Source organism: Balaenoptera borealis (genome assembly GCF_965194805.1).
Source record: "Balaenoptera borealis genome assembly, chromosome: 19".
Classification (NCBI taxonomy): Eukaryota; Metazoa; Chordata; class Mammalia; order Artiodactyla; family Balaenopteridae; genus Balaenoptera; species Balaenoptera borealis.
This window is the reverse complement of record NC_138878.1, coordinates 67,328,624-67,341,032: the sequence shown is the minus strand read 5'-3', so window position 1 is coordinate 67,341,032 and position 12,409 is coordinate 67,328,624. Positions and strand designations below refer to the sequence as shown.

The window sequence follows — 12,409 nt, the reverse complement described above, 5'->3', positions numbered from 1 at the left end:
TTACAGGTCTGTGGATTGGCTGGGAGGCTCTGCTCCATGAGTCCCAGGCTTGGAGGGGCAATGGGCGTGTTCTTACCATGCAAGGCCAGAAGCTTCCAGAAGGATGAGGGGAAACCCACAATGCCTCTGGACATCTACACATAAAACAAAAACTTGAAAGGTAAAGAAAGCATGTGTCCAGTGGAGTGAGGGAAAGGGGGAGGGGTAAAATAGGGGTATAGGATTAAGAGATACAAGTTACTATGTATAAAATAAATAAGCTACAAAGACATATTTTACAACATAGGGAATATAACCAGTATTTTATAATAACTATAAATGGAGTATAACCTTTAAAAATTTGAATCACTATGCTGTACACCTGAAACTCATATAATATTGTACATCAACTATACCTCAATTAAAAACAATAGCTGGGTGAGGGGCGGGAAAAAAAAAACAATAAAAAGCAGGTGTCATGGTTTAACGGGCAGCCTTGGGAGTACATAAAATAATATGGTGTCTCACAATCTGTAGCATGTTGATTCTGGTGACATACATACCTCTTCCGATTGTATATTCATTCACACGTTTCTCTGCTTTCCCAACAGTCTAAAAATGAGCTTGTGCCCATTTCTCTAATGGCCGAAGGAATGATTTATGAAGGCTAATTCTATGAAGGGAATAATTTAGGAAGCCTAACTCTATGCAGAAGCACTTTACAAAAACATCAGGCCAGTAGTGACTCTTATGTCGAGTTCTGTACTATAATCATTTGCCCACGTCAATGGATTTGTCACCTTTTTTGCTCTGGTCTAGAATTACAACACATCTCTGAGACAAATGACTTCCATGGCTTAAGGGTGAACTGTGGGTTGCAAACTCCAGCTCAAGCCCTTTCTGTGCTGTGTGGCCTGGGGTGACTCACTTAGCCTCTCTGATCCTAAGGGTCTTTTTTACCCTCACTTGTGGACTCCGCCCCCTCCTTGAGGAAGAAGAGTCCCGCCCCCAAATTACTGACCCCGCCCACCAGGGCGCTGAGGTCGTGGTGAGCGGAGCTCGGGTAGACACGCCCAAGCCCCGCCCCCAGCCGCCCTGCCCTCCTCGGGCTCCCGGAGCCGCTGAGATTCGTTGTCCCACTGTGTGCCGACGCACGGCCTTCTGGGAGTTGTAGTTTCCGTGACACCGGCGCTGCGGGCCCGAGTCGCTGTGCAGGCGCAGCGCGGCGCCTTCCGGGAGTTGTAGTTCTTGAGGGACCCGAGCGAGCCGCAACTCTCCCAGTGCGCACGCGCAGTCCGGGCCGGCCTGGAGCTTGGGCCAGTTTGTGGCGGCTGCTACCTTGACCTGTGTGGCCCGCACGTCCGCGCCACCGCGGGACGAGGGGGTCACCGGGGCTCCGCGTGGGCCGTATAGGGCCAGAGACCGTGAAGAAACTGACCCAAACCCGCCACACTCGGCGGGAGCCGCCCAAGGCCTTCAGAGCTGGTCCCAGAGGCGAGGGCGCCGCGGTGCGCATGCTCGAGTGCGTGTACGCTTGTTCCCTGAGTGTCTGTGGGTGCCGGTACGATCCCGACTCCAGCGGCGTGTTCCTGTGCGTGTGAGGCCTGCCCTGCGTGCCACTCCAGAACTTTGTGCCGGTGCGGGCGTGTAGCTGTGTGTGTCACTGTGCGTGTAGGCCCGCCTGTCCCATCTGTGCATGAGACTTCATGTGAGTCCGTCCCGAAGTGTCACCATATGTTTGCACGTGCCTGACCCTAGCGGCCTGTGCCCGTGAATTTGAGCATTTCGGGACCTCTGCCTATCTGTGAGTTTGGGCATGTGTGGAACTTGTTCTCCTAGGTGGGTGTGAGGTGTATAATTCCACAATTCCTGGCTGTGCAACTGCGTAGGGTGGCTGGGTGGGTGTGCCTGCCAGCATGGAGCTGGATGGTCAGGGTGTGCCTGAGTGGAGGGCTGTGCACAGGATGTTGATGAGAGACACTGCAAGGGTGGGGGTGCTGCGTGTGTCTGTGTGTGTGTGTGTGCATCTGCGCGTGGGGGAGACCCTGCAAACCTGCCGCTCTGGACACGTGCGGAGCTCTGCCCACCGCATGACTCTGCGTGTGACTAGGGGTGCCACTGTGGGTGGTGTCCCAGGCCAGGCCTGCCCGTTGAGCAGGGCGGCATGTGTGACTTTGTTGTGTGTGTACCCACGTGTGCATGGACAGGCGTGACCGCAGACGCGCTTGGAGTTGTGTGGGTGTGCGAGACTGCCTGCCTCCTTGTGTATGGGAAGGACTGTGCCACAGCATACGGGTGACTGTGTAAGGGCATCTGAGGGCCAAGGCAAGGGGTGGTATAACTGCCCCCCCCACGTGTGGTTGCATGCAATTCCGTGTGTGTGTCTGTGTGTGATGTGACACGTGTGTCTGCTTCTGAGCATGTCTCTGTCTCCCTTTTGGTTGCTTGCTTGTGTACCTGACTGGCCCAGGTGTACCCCGCCCTGAATCCACTTACCTTCCCCACGTGCACACAGAGGAAACACCCTGCGTTCTTGCTCCACCCACCCGCGCCTGCCCCAGCATCTTCCTTCAGGGGTCCTTGTTTCTTTCTCTCACAGATGCCGACTGGACCCACTGAGGCATGTGTGGCCACGGCAGGGGCCACAGCCTGAGTGACATGGACAGGACCCGATGCTCCCAAACCTACGAGGTGGGTACCACTGCCTGCTCTGGGGATCCAGTCAGGCCCCACTCAAGCCTGAGGGCTGCCTGTGGGGGTGGCACCAGAACTGAGACTGGCCCCATTTGGCTCCCACCGGCAAAGTTCTCACCTCTGCACAAAGACCCTGCATGATCTGGCCCTCACCCTGCCATATCTAATCTCCCCTGCTCTCCGCCTAAGTCACTCTTCTCCAGCACCCCCCAACCCTGCCCAGCCACTTAACTGTTCCTCCATCACCTCCATCATGGTCCTGCCTTAGGACCTTTGCACTTGCTGGGCTCATGGCCCGGAATGCTCGTTCCGTAACTTCCTCCAAGTCTCGGCTCGTTGATCCCTGCACTGGGGGACAAGCCTTCCAGGCAGATGGAACGGCCAGTGCAAAGGCCCTGTGGCAGGAGCATGCCTGGAGTGTTTGTGGAACAGGGAGGACGCCTCTGGCTGGAGCAGGGCAAGCCCAGAGCAGGTAGAGGGTGTTGTAGAGGCTGAGGTGAGGGAGATGCTGTGCAGGCCATGGAGAGGAGTGTGGCATTGACGGAGCCATTAGTGATTTTTTAAAAAGTATTTATTTATTTGGCTGCACAGGGTCTTAGTTGCGACGTGCGGGATCTTTAGTTGCGGCATGTGGGATCTTAGTTCCCCAACCAGGGATCGAACCCGGGCCCCCTGCATTGGGATCTCGGTGTCTTAACCACTGGACCACCAGAGACGTCCTGCCATTAGTGATTTTAATTGGGAGAGAGAGGAAGAGGAAAAGCTCTGGAGCTGGGCAGCCCAGGTGTGGGTCCTGCCTGGTATTGCCACTTCTGGGAGCCTCACTGAAGAATAAAAGAGCTTAAAGGGTGCTGGGCATATAAGTCTGTGTTCAATGGGTGCTGGTTATTTTGGCCACTATAATAATACACCCGAGTTGGCTTCAGAGTGGCCGGGACCAGCGCCTCTTAGATGTTCCTGTGCCCACAAACCACCCGGGGCTCTTATCAGACGGCAGATTCCAAGTTACCAGGCCTGGGGGCGGGCCTGAGCTCTGCGCTTGTCCTCGGCAATGCTGATGCTGCTGGGCCTTGGGCCAGGGTGGAGCGGTGTTGATTTCAGAGTGGAAATCAGGATCTCTGTGTTGATGTCTGTCGCACTCTGTGTGCTAGTTAAGATGAAATGTCTCCTCCTGGTCCGGACATGCGGCCCGCCCGCCCGTGAAAACTTTCACTGGCTTCCTGTACCTGCTGTGCGTGTTCCGTGCGCCACACATACCTGCGCGTCGCCACCTCCAGCTCGTCTCTGCTGGGGTTGGGGTGGGGAGTACCAGGGGGATGAGGGGAGCTCAGAGCTGAGAGAGGCTCAGGCTCAGCCTGTGAGTGTGACTTTGCACACAGCAGGGAGCAAGCTGGAAGCTGGTTGCTGCCGGTGGGAGACAGACACAGGGCCTTCTGGACCCACGTGAGCAGGGTCTTTCAGGGAGGGGTGTGCTGCTGGTGATACCAGGAGAAACTCATCACCCCTAGGATGGCCCCCACTTGGCCCACCCACCCCAGGGGGCTGGACCCAAAGCAGGTCACTGACTGCTCTCCACACGTGCACATGGTCACAGGCACCAGGGATTAGGACTTCAGTACATCTTTTGCATGGACGCAACTGAACCCATAACAGCAGGGTTTAGAAGCATTTTTGGTTGTCACACCTGGGGGCATCTGGTGAGCAGAGGCCAGGGACGCTGCTCAACATCCTGCAATGCACAGGATGGTCCCGCAACAAAGCATGATCTGACCCAGACTGTCGGTAGAAAGACGCTGCTCTGATCCTTTTCCAGCCCGGGACAGGGGCCAAACCTGTTTGGCTTTTTGTTGTCTTTCTTTCTTTTTTTCTTTCTTTCCTTCTTTCCTCCTCTTCCTTCCCTCCCTTCCCTCCTTCCCTCTTTCCCTCCCTCCCTCTCTTTCTTTCTCATCCGGTAACGAAGATGTGAAATCAAGGCAGCAGCTCGCAAAGCCGGGATGGAAGGACTCTTGACGGTTGCCGTCCAGCAAGACTCTGAGTTGGGAGAAACCCCGAAACATGAAGGTCATTTCAAGGATGGCCGGAAGAACCAGGAAAGTTGTTTGAAGCAGGAGGTCCACAAGGAAGACCCCACTGAGGACTGCGTCCCCGAGCATGATGAATGCACCAGAATCCCCAGGACCAGATCGAGTCCCCTAACTACCCAGGCTGACCGCAGGCCCCAGAGGCGCGGCGCACCAAGAAAGAGCCCGAACCAGAAGAACACAGACGCCAGCGTGGAGGAGGAGGAGGAACGAGGTGGTGGCACCAGAAAGCCGTGGAAGTGTCAGGACTGCGGAAAGGCCTTCAGCTACTGCTCGGCCTTCACCCTGCACCAAAGAACCCACACGGGGGAGAAGCCATTCTCCTGCCCCGACTGCGGCAAGGCCTTCAGCCAGAGCGTGCACCTGATGCTGCACCGGCGGATGCACACGGGCGAGCGGCCCTACGCGTGCGGCGAGTGCGGCAAGGCCTTCAGCCAGGGCTCCTACCTGGCGGCGCACCGGCGCACGCACATGGGCCAGCGGCCACACAGCTGTGTGGACTGCGGCAAGGCTTTCGTGCGCCCCACGCACCTGGCGCAGCACCGGCGTGTGCACACGGGTGAGCGGCCCTTCACGTGTGGCCAGTGCACCAAGGCCTTTCGCAACCGCTCCTCCCTGCTGGAGCACCAGCGCATCCACACGGGTGAGAAGCCGTTCGTGTGTGCACAGTGCAACAAGGCCTTCCGCTTCTCCTCGGCACTCATCTGCCACCAGCGCACGCACACTGCCGAGCGGCCCTACACCTGTGGCCAGTGCGCCAAGGCCTTCACGCAGATCACACACCTGGCGCAGCACCGTCGCGTGCACACGGGCGAGAAGCCCTACACGTGCCCCGAGTGTGGCGCGCTCTTCAGCCAGAGCGCCTCGCTGGCTGAGCACCGGCGCATCCACACGGGCGAGAAGCCGTACGCATGCACGCAGTGCGGCAAGGCCTTCACGCAGGTGTCGCACCTGAGCCAGCACCGGCGTGTGCACACTGGCGAGCGGCCCTACACCTGCTGGGACTGTGGCCGCGCCTTCAGCAATCGCTCGCACCTGGTGCAGCACCACCTCGTGCACACGGGGGCGCGGCCCTACAAGTGCCTGGAGTGCGGCACCGCCTTCAGCCACGTGTCCTCCCTAATCGAGCACCAGAAGGTCCACACCGGAGAGAAGCCCTACCGGTGCGGGGACTGTGGCCGCGCCTTCAGCCAGGGCTCGTCGCTGACGCTGCACCGGCGCACGCACACCGGCGAGCGGCCCTACGCATGCCCCGAGTGCGGCAAGGCCTTCAGCAACCGCTCCTACCTGATCCAGCACCACATCGTGCACACCGGGGAGAAGCCGTACGAGTGCAGTGGCTGCGGCAAGGCCTTTGGCTTCTCCTCCGCCCTCATTCGACACCAGAGGATGCACGCCGACGAGAAGGTGGGGGACACCTTTGCCCAGCTGCTGCACCTGACTCAACACCTGAGCTCCGACCGGGAGAAGGAGCCTGTTGACGGCGGTCCTGCAGAAACCGTGGTGGACCAGCCCAAGAATGAGGGCTGAGGGCTGCCAGGGCCTCCTATAGGCAGACACCCCGCTGAGCCTTTTATACCTCATGCTCGGGCTCTCAGCACTAGTGGGTAGATACCGTACCATCCCCATGTTGCCGATGAGGAAACCAAGGCTCTGGGAGGCTCCGTGGGGTGCCCGAGATCACACAGGAAGGATGTCACAGGGTCAGGACTGGACCTCGCATCTACCAGACTCACCTCCACCACCTCCCTGGTTCAAAATTATAATTGTGACCCATGGAAGTAGACCCGAAGATATATCTGTGGGTCTCTGGCTGGCCTTTTGATTGTTCATTTTATGACTGAGTAGACATTTGGTCCACACATTTAAATAAATAAAAGGTTCAGTTCCTTTGGTGCAGTTGGCATGGTAACAGGGAGCAGGGTCTTAAGAATAAATGTGGGGACTTCCCTGGTGGTGCAGTGGTTAAGAATCCGCCTGCCAATGTAGGGGACATGGGTTCGAGCCCTGGTCCAGGAAGACCCCACATGCCGCAGAGCAACTAAGCCCATGCACCACAGCTACTAAGCCTGCGCTCTAGAGCCCGCATGCCACAACTACTGAAGCCTGTGCACCTAGAGCCTGTGCTCCGCAACAAGAGAAGCCACCCCAACGAGAAGCCCGTGCACCACAACGAAGAGTAGCCCCTGCTCGCCACAACTAGAGAAAGCCCGCACCCAGCAATGAAGACCCCACGCAGCCATAGGTAAATAAATAAATAAATTTATAAAAGAATAAATGTGGATCCCTAGGACTGAAACAGTGCTTCCAAATTAGAGAAAAATGAGCAGAGAACTCCAGGGCAGGGAAAGTTGTTTTAGAAGGAAGCACCTCTCCCGTGACAGACCTGTGGAGGGTAAATTTTAGAGTGGACCCCAGTCTTTTTTTCAGTACGAGGAAACACCTCCCCTTTACAGATGTTTTCCCCCAACTCAAAGTCCTGACTTTCATGGTTGTGTCTGTTAGCTCTTGCCAAGTAACAAATCACCCAGAATGTCCGTTTAGTGTTTCCCATGCAGGGTGGTTCTGGAGGTCTGGACCAGGTTCATTCGATGTTGGGAAGGGGAGGGCCTGCCATACCAGCCTCTTTCTCGGACCTCTGGGAGTGTGGGAGCGCGTAAGCACCAGCGATTGGCCACAGAGTGGAGGCGGGACTGAAATCAGAGCTGATCCCCAGCGGCTGTCCACTCCTTGGATTTACGTTACTGCCACCGCCTTTGTAAACTCAGTGCCTGCAGGACAGCCAAGTGGACTGCAGGTATTTCCACAGTTGGGATAGTCTGGCCTTAGCAGCTGTGTGGCTGGCCTGGAGTCTGGGCTGCTTCCACTGCAGTCCTGATACCTGACTTTAGTGGATCAGTGGCTACAAATCTGTGCTTGTAGTTTTGTGAACACAGCACCTGAGGGACATCTGGGCTGATATCTTGCCTTCCCACAGTGGAGGTAGGGCCGAGGGCAGTGCCAACAACAGTGTACTTTGTGAGCCCACATGACAGGTGACAAGTGACACCACCGCGCGCTGCCTGATGGGCAGCTCCAATTGAGGAATACTCACTGACTCCTCTCCCATCCCACCCACCTCACACCACAGCTTAGAAATGGGTCTGGGGGCCTCTACTCCAACAACTAGGGAGCATGCCCTTACCCCAACAGGGCAGTGAAAACCACAGAGCAAAGAGGAGGCCCCACTCACTATCCAGGGCAGGCTCTGGTCACCGCAACATCAGTCACACCCCCTATCAAGCAGATAATGGCCAGCACACACTGAGGAAAGACGCAGTAGGCATCCATACTAAAAGCAGCCCTCGCACCAAAAGTGTTAAAACCAAGCAGGCTAAACAGGGACATTCCATATAAAAATAGCCCTCAGGAGTTCCCTGGTGGTCTAGTGGTTAGGATTCGGTGCTTTCATTGCCATGGCCCAGGTTCAGTCCCTGGTCAGAGAACTGAAATCCCACAAGACACACAGCGTGTTTAGCCAACATAAAAAAAAGCCCTCTAAGACCACAGTAGATAACTGTTTCTCCTAAACCCATAGGGTAAGAGAAATATAAGTAAAATGAAGAAGCAGAGGCATCACTCCCAAATAAAAGATCAAGAGAATTCCCCTGAAAGAACAAACAATGAAACAGACCTCCTCAGTCTAATAGACACTGAATTTAAAAAAGGAGATAATGAAAATACTGAAGGAATTAAGAAGAGCTATTGATAGAAATGCAGATTACTGTAAAAAGAAACTAGAAGCTATAAAAGGAACCAAGAAAAATTTTAAAACTCATTTGGTGAGATGAAAGCTGAGCTAAAGACAATAAATAGCAGATTGAATATGTAAAAGAATAAGTGATCTGGAAGATAGAATAATGGAAATCTCCCAATCAGAACAGCAGACAGAAAGCCAAATGAAGAAAAAAAAGAAGAAAGCTATATGAGACCTATGGGATAATATAAAGCATGCCAATATATGTAAAATAGGGATACTGGAAGGAGAAGAAAGAGAAAAGGGGATTGAAAATGTATTTGAAGAAATTATGGCTGAAATTTTCCCAAACCTAAAGAAGGAAACAGATATCCAGGTACAGGAAGCACAGAGGGTCCCAAACAAGATGAACCCAAACAGACCTACACCAAGACATATTATAATTAAAATGGCAAAAGTTAAAGAGGGGATTCTAAAGGCAGCAACAGAAAAACAAAGTTAATTACAAGGGAACCCCCATAAGGCTATCAGGTAATTTCTCTACAGAAATGTTGCAGGTTAGAAGGGGTTGGCAAGATACATTCAAAGTTCTGAAAGGGAAAAATCTGCAACCTAGGATACTCTACCCAGCAAGATTATTTAGAAGAAGAATAGAATAGAAGAAGAGATAAAGAAATTCTCAGACAAGCAAAATGTAAAAGAATACAGCAATACTAAGCCCAAAGGAAATATTGAAAGGCCTTCTCTAAATAGAAAAGCAGCAAGACTCTATAGGAAAGAGAAAATCACAACTGGAAAGTAAATCACTTAAATAAGCCAGTGCACAGATTTTTTAAAAATCAAAAAAACTTCTGCAAAATTTTCTGTGAAAGCGCTGATAACCACAATGAATGGCAGAAGGATAAACATGAAGATGTAAAAGAGGACATCAAAATCATAAAATGCGGGGGAGGAGAGTAAGAAAATGTAGTGGGGTTTTTTTTCAGAATGTGTTTCAGCTTATATGACTACCATTCCAAGCAAGTAGATAAAGGAAGGGGTTAACATACTTGACAAACAGGGTGACCACAAATCAAAAAACATACAATAGATTCACAAAAACCAAAAAGAAGAGAACACAAGCATAATACAAAAGAAAATCATCAAACCACAAAAGGGAAAACAAAAATAAAGGAACAAGAAGAAATACAAAATCAATGGGAAAACAAGGTTTAAAATGGCAATAAGTACATGTGTATCAATAATTACCTTAAATGGCAATGGACTAAATGCTCCAATCAAAATACATGGAGTGGCAGGTTGGATTAAAAAAAAAAAAGCCTACAATATACTGCCTACAAGAGACCCACTTTGGGGCAAAGGACACACATAGACTGAAAGTGAGGGGATGGAAAAAGATATTTCATGCAAATGGAAATGACAAGAAAGCAGGGGTCACAATACTCATATCAAACAAAACAGAGGCTATAAACAGAGGAAAGATAAAGAAGGACACTATATAATGATAAAAGAAGAGGATATCACACTCGTCAACATATATGCACCAATATAGGAGCACCCAAATGCATAAAATAAATACTAACAGACATAAAGGGGGAAATCAGTCGGACTACAACACCCCACTCACATCAATGGACAGATCTTCCAGACAGAAAATCAGTAAGGCAACAGAGATCCTAAATGATACAATAGAAGAGTTAGACTTAATTGATATTTTCAGGACATTACATCCCCCCCCAAAAAAACCAGATTACACATTCTTTTCAAGTGCACATGGAAAATTCTCTATGATTGATTACATACTAGGGCATAAAACAAGCCTCAACAAATTTAAAAGTATAGAAATTATTTCAAGCATCTTTTCTGACCACAAGAGCATGAAACTAGAAATCAACCACAGGAAAAAAAAAATGAGAAAAAAAACAATTACGTGGAGAATAAACAACATGCTACTAAAAAACCAATGGGTCAAGGAGGAGATCAAAGAGGAAATTAAAAAATACCTTGAGACAAATGACAATGAAAACACAATCATACAAAATCTATGGGAAGCGGCAAAAGCAGTTCTTAGAGGGAAGTTCATAGCGATACAGGCCTTCTTCAAGAAATGAGAAAAATCTCAAACAACCTAACCTACCACCTAACAGAATTAGAAAAAGAAGAATAAACAAAATCTAAAGTCAGCAGAAGGAATGAAATAATAAAGATCAGAGAGGAAATAAAATAGAGATTTTTAAAAGCAATAGAAAAAAATCAATAAAACAAAGAGCTGGTTCTTTGAAAGGGTAAACAAAATTGACAAACCTTTGGCCAGGCTCACCAAGAAGAAAAGAGAGAGGACCCAAATAAACAAAACAAGAAATGAAAGAGGAGAAATAGCAACTGATAACACAGAAATGCAATTTAAAAAATGAGAATACTATGAACAATTATATGCCAACAAATTGGACAACCTAGAAGAAATGGACAAGTTTTTAGAAACATACAGTGCACCAAAACTGAATCAAAAAGAAATAGATAATTTGAACAGACCAATCACTAGAAATAAAATAGAATCTGTAATTAAAAAAAAAAAAAAAAGACTTCCTACAAACAAAAGTTCAGGACCAGATGGCTTCACAGGTGAATTCTACCAAACATACAAAGAAGAACTTATATACCAATCCTTCTCAAACTCTTCCAAAAGATTGAAGAGGAGGGAACACTCCCAAAGACATTCTATGAAGCCACGATCACCCTGATACCAAAACCAGACAAAGACACCACCAAAAAAGAAAATTACAGTCCAATATCTTTGATGAATGTAGATGGGAAAATTCTCAACAAAATATTAGCAAACCAAATCCAACAACACATAAAAAAGACTGTACACCACAACCAAGTTGGATTCATCCCAGGTTCACAAGGATGGTTCAACATACACAAATCAATCAATGTGATACACCACATCAACCAAAGAAAAGAAAAAAACCACATGATCATCTCGATAGATGCAGAAAAGGTATTTGATAAAATTCAACATCCAGTCATGATAAAAACTCTTATGAAAGTGGGTATAGAGGGAACATATCTCAACGTAATAAAAGCTGTTTATGACAAACCCACAGGCAAGATAATCTCAATGATGAAAAGCTGAAAGCCTTCCTACTAAAATCTGGAATCTAACACAACATTGTAAATCAAGTATACTTCAATAAAATAAATTAAAAAAAAAAAAAAAAAGCTCTGAACGACTCTGATAAGACCAGCCCTAAACATGTAAATGAATAAAAGCATCAGCTAACTCAGATAATGATGAACGTTATGGAGGGGATTTTAAAAGGTATGGGGAAGTCATTCTGCATTTTACATGAGTTAATTTGAATTTTATGCTAACTAAAATAGCTTGTTTGTGGCCTGTCAAACATGCATTGTACATCTGCTTTAATTATTAAAGAAAAGGGCACACTGACCAGAAGTAAAGAACGTCTGTGTTAAAAAGAAAGGTTAAATGCCTCCCTTCCTGGGATGCCAATGCTGGTCCTCCCTCAGTAAGACTCCCTTCCCAGGTGCCAAGGCCATACTGACTCTGTATACTCGCTGTATATGTGCTAGTCTGTTTTTGTTTGGTTTGGTTTTGGTTTTGAAACCTTGAAGAAATGTACCTCTGACTTATTTAATGTTCTTTGTTCTGACAGTATATAACACTGTGCTGAAAACCATGCTTCTCTGGAGAAATTTCTCAGAATAATCTGGGAGGCTGTCTTCTGGACTGTAGTCCTCAGTTGGCTCAAATAAAACTCTTTCCTATTTTTATTATATATTTATTGATTATTTTCATTGACAAGGGGTTGGTGGCACTTGTGGGGCTGGGCAGCTCTCTCCCAGGAGATGAGAGGCTAATGACAAAACGGAGCCAGCCCAGGGGAAAGTTTGGGGG

The 12,409-nt window shown here is 49.4% G+C and overlaps 1 protein-coding gene across 4 annotated transcripts; it reads left to right on the top strand.

Annotated features, from left to right (window-relative positions):
• The first annotated feature begins 449 nt into the window (after positions 1-449).
• Positions 450-12,292, top strand: ZNF835 (zinc finger protein 835). Of its 4 annotated transcripts, none has more exons than XM_082368134.1 (3): positions 450-1,487; positions 2,579-2,670; positions 4,634-12,292. In XM_082368134.1, the coding sequence occupies exon 3, from the start codon at positions 4,668-4,670 to the stop codon at positions 6,282-6,284; it is 1,617 nt and encodes a 538-aa protein (XP_082224260.1). In that variant the 5' UTR covers positions 450-1,487; positions 2,579-2,670; positions 4,634-4,667; the 3' UTR covers positions 6,285-12,292. The 4 variants fall into 4 exon arrangements, with proteins under 4 accessions (XP_082224260.1, XP_082224259.1, XP_082224261.1 ...); XM_082368133.1 differs by having other exon boundaries at positions 450-1,501; XM_082368135.1 differs by having other exon boundaries at positions 450-1,540.
• The last annotated feature ends 117 nt before the right edge of the window (positions 12,293-12,409 follow it).

Coding starts and splice junctions, on each gene's coding strand:
- ZNF835 (XM_082368134.1), top strand. CDS start 4,668: ATGGAAGGACTCTTGACGGTTGCCGTCCAGCAAGACTCTGAGTTGGGA.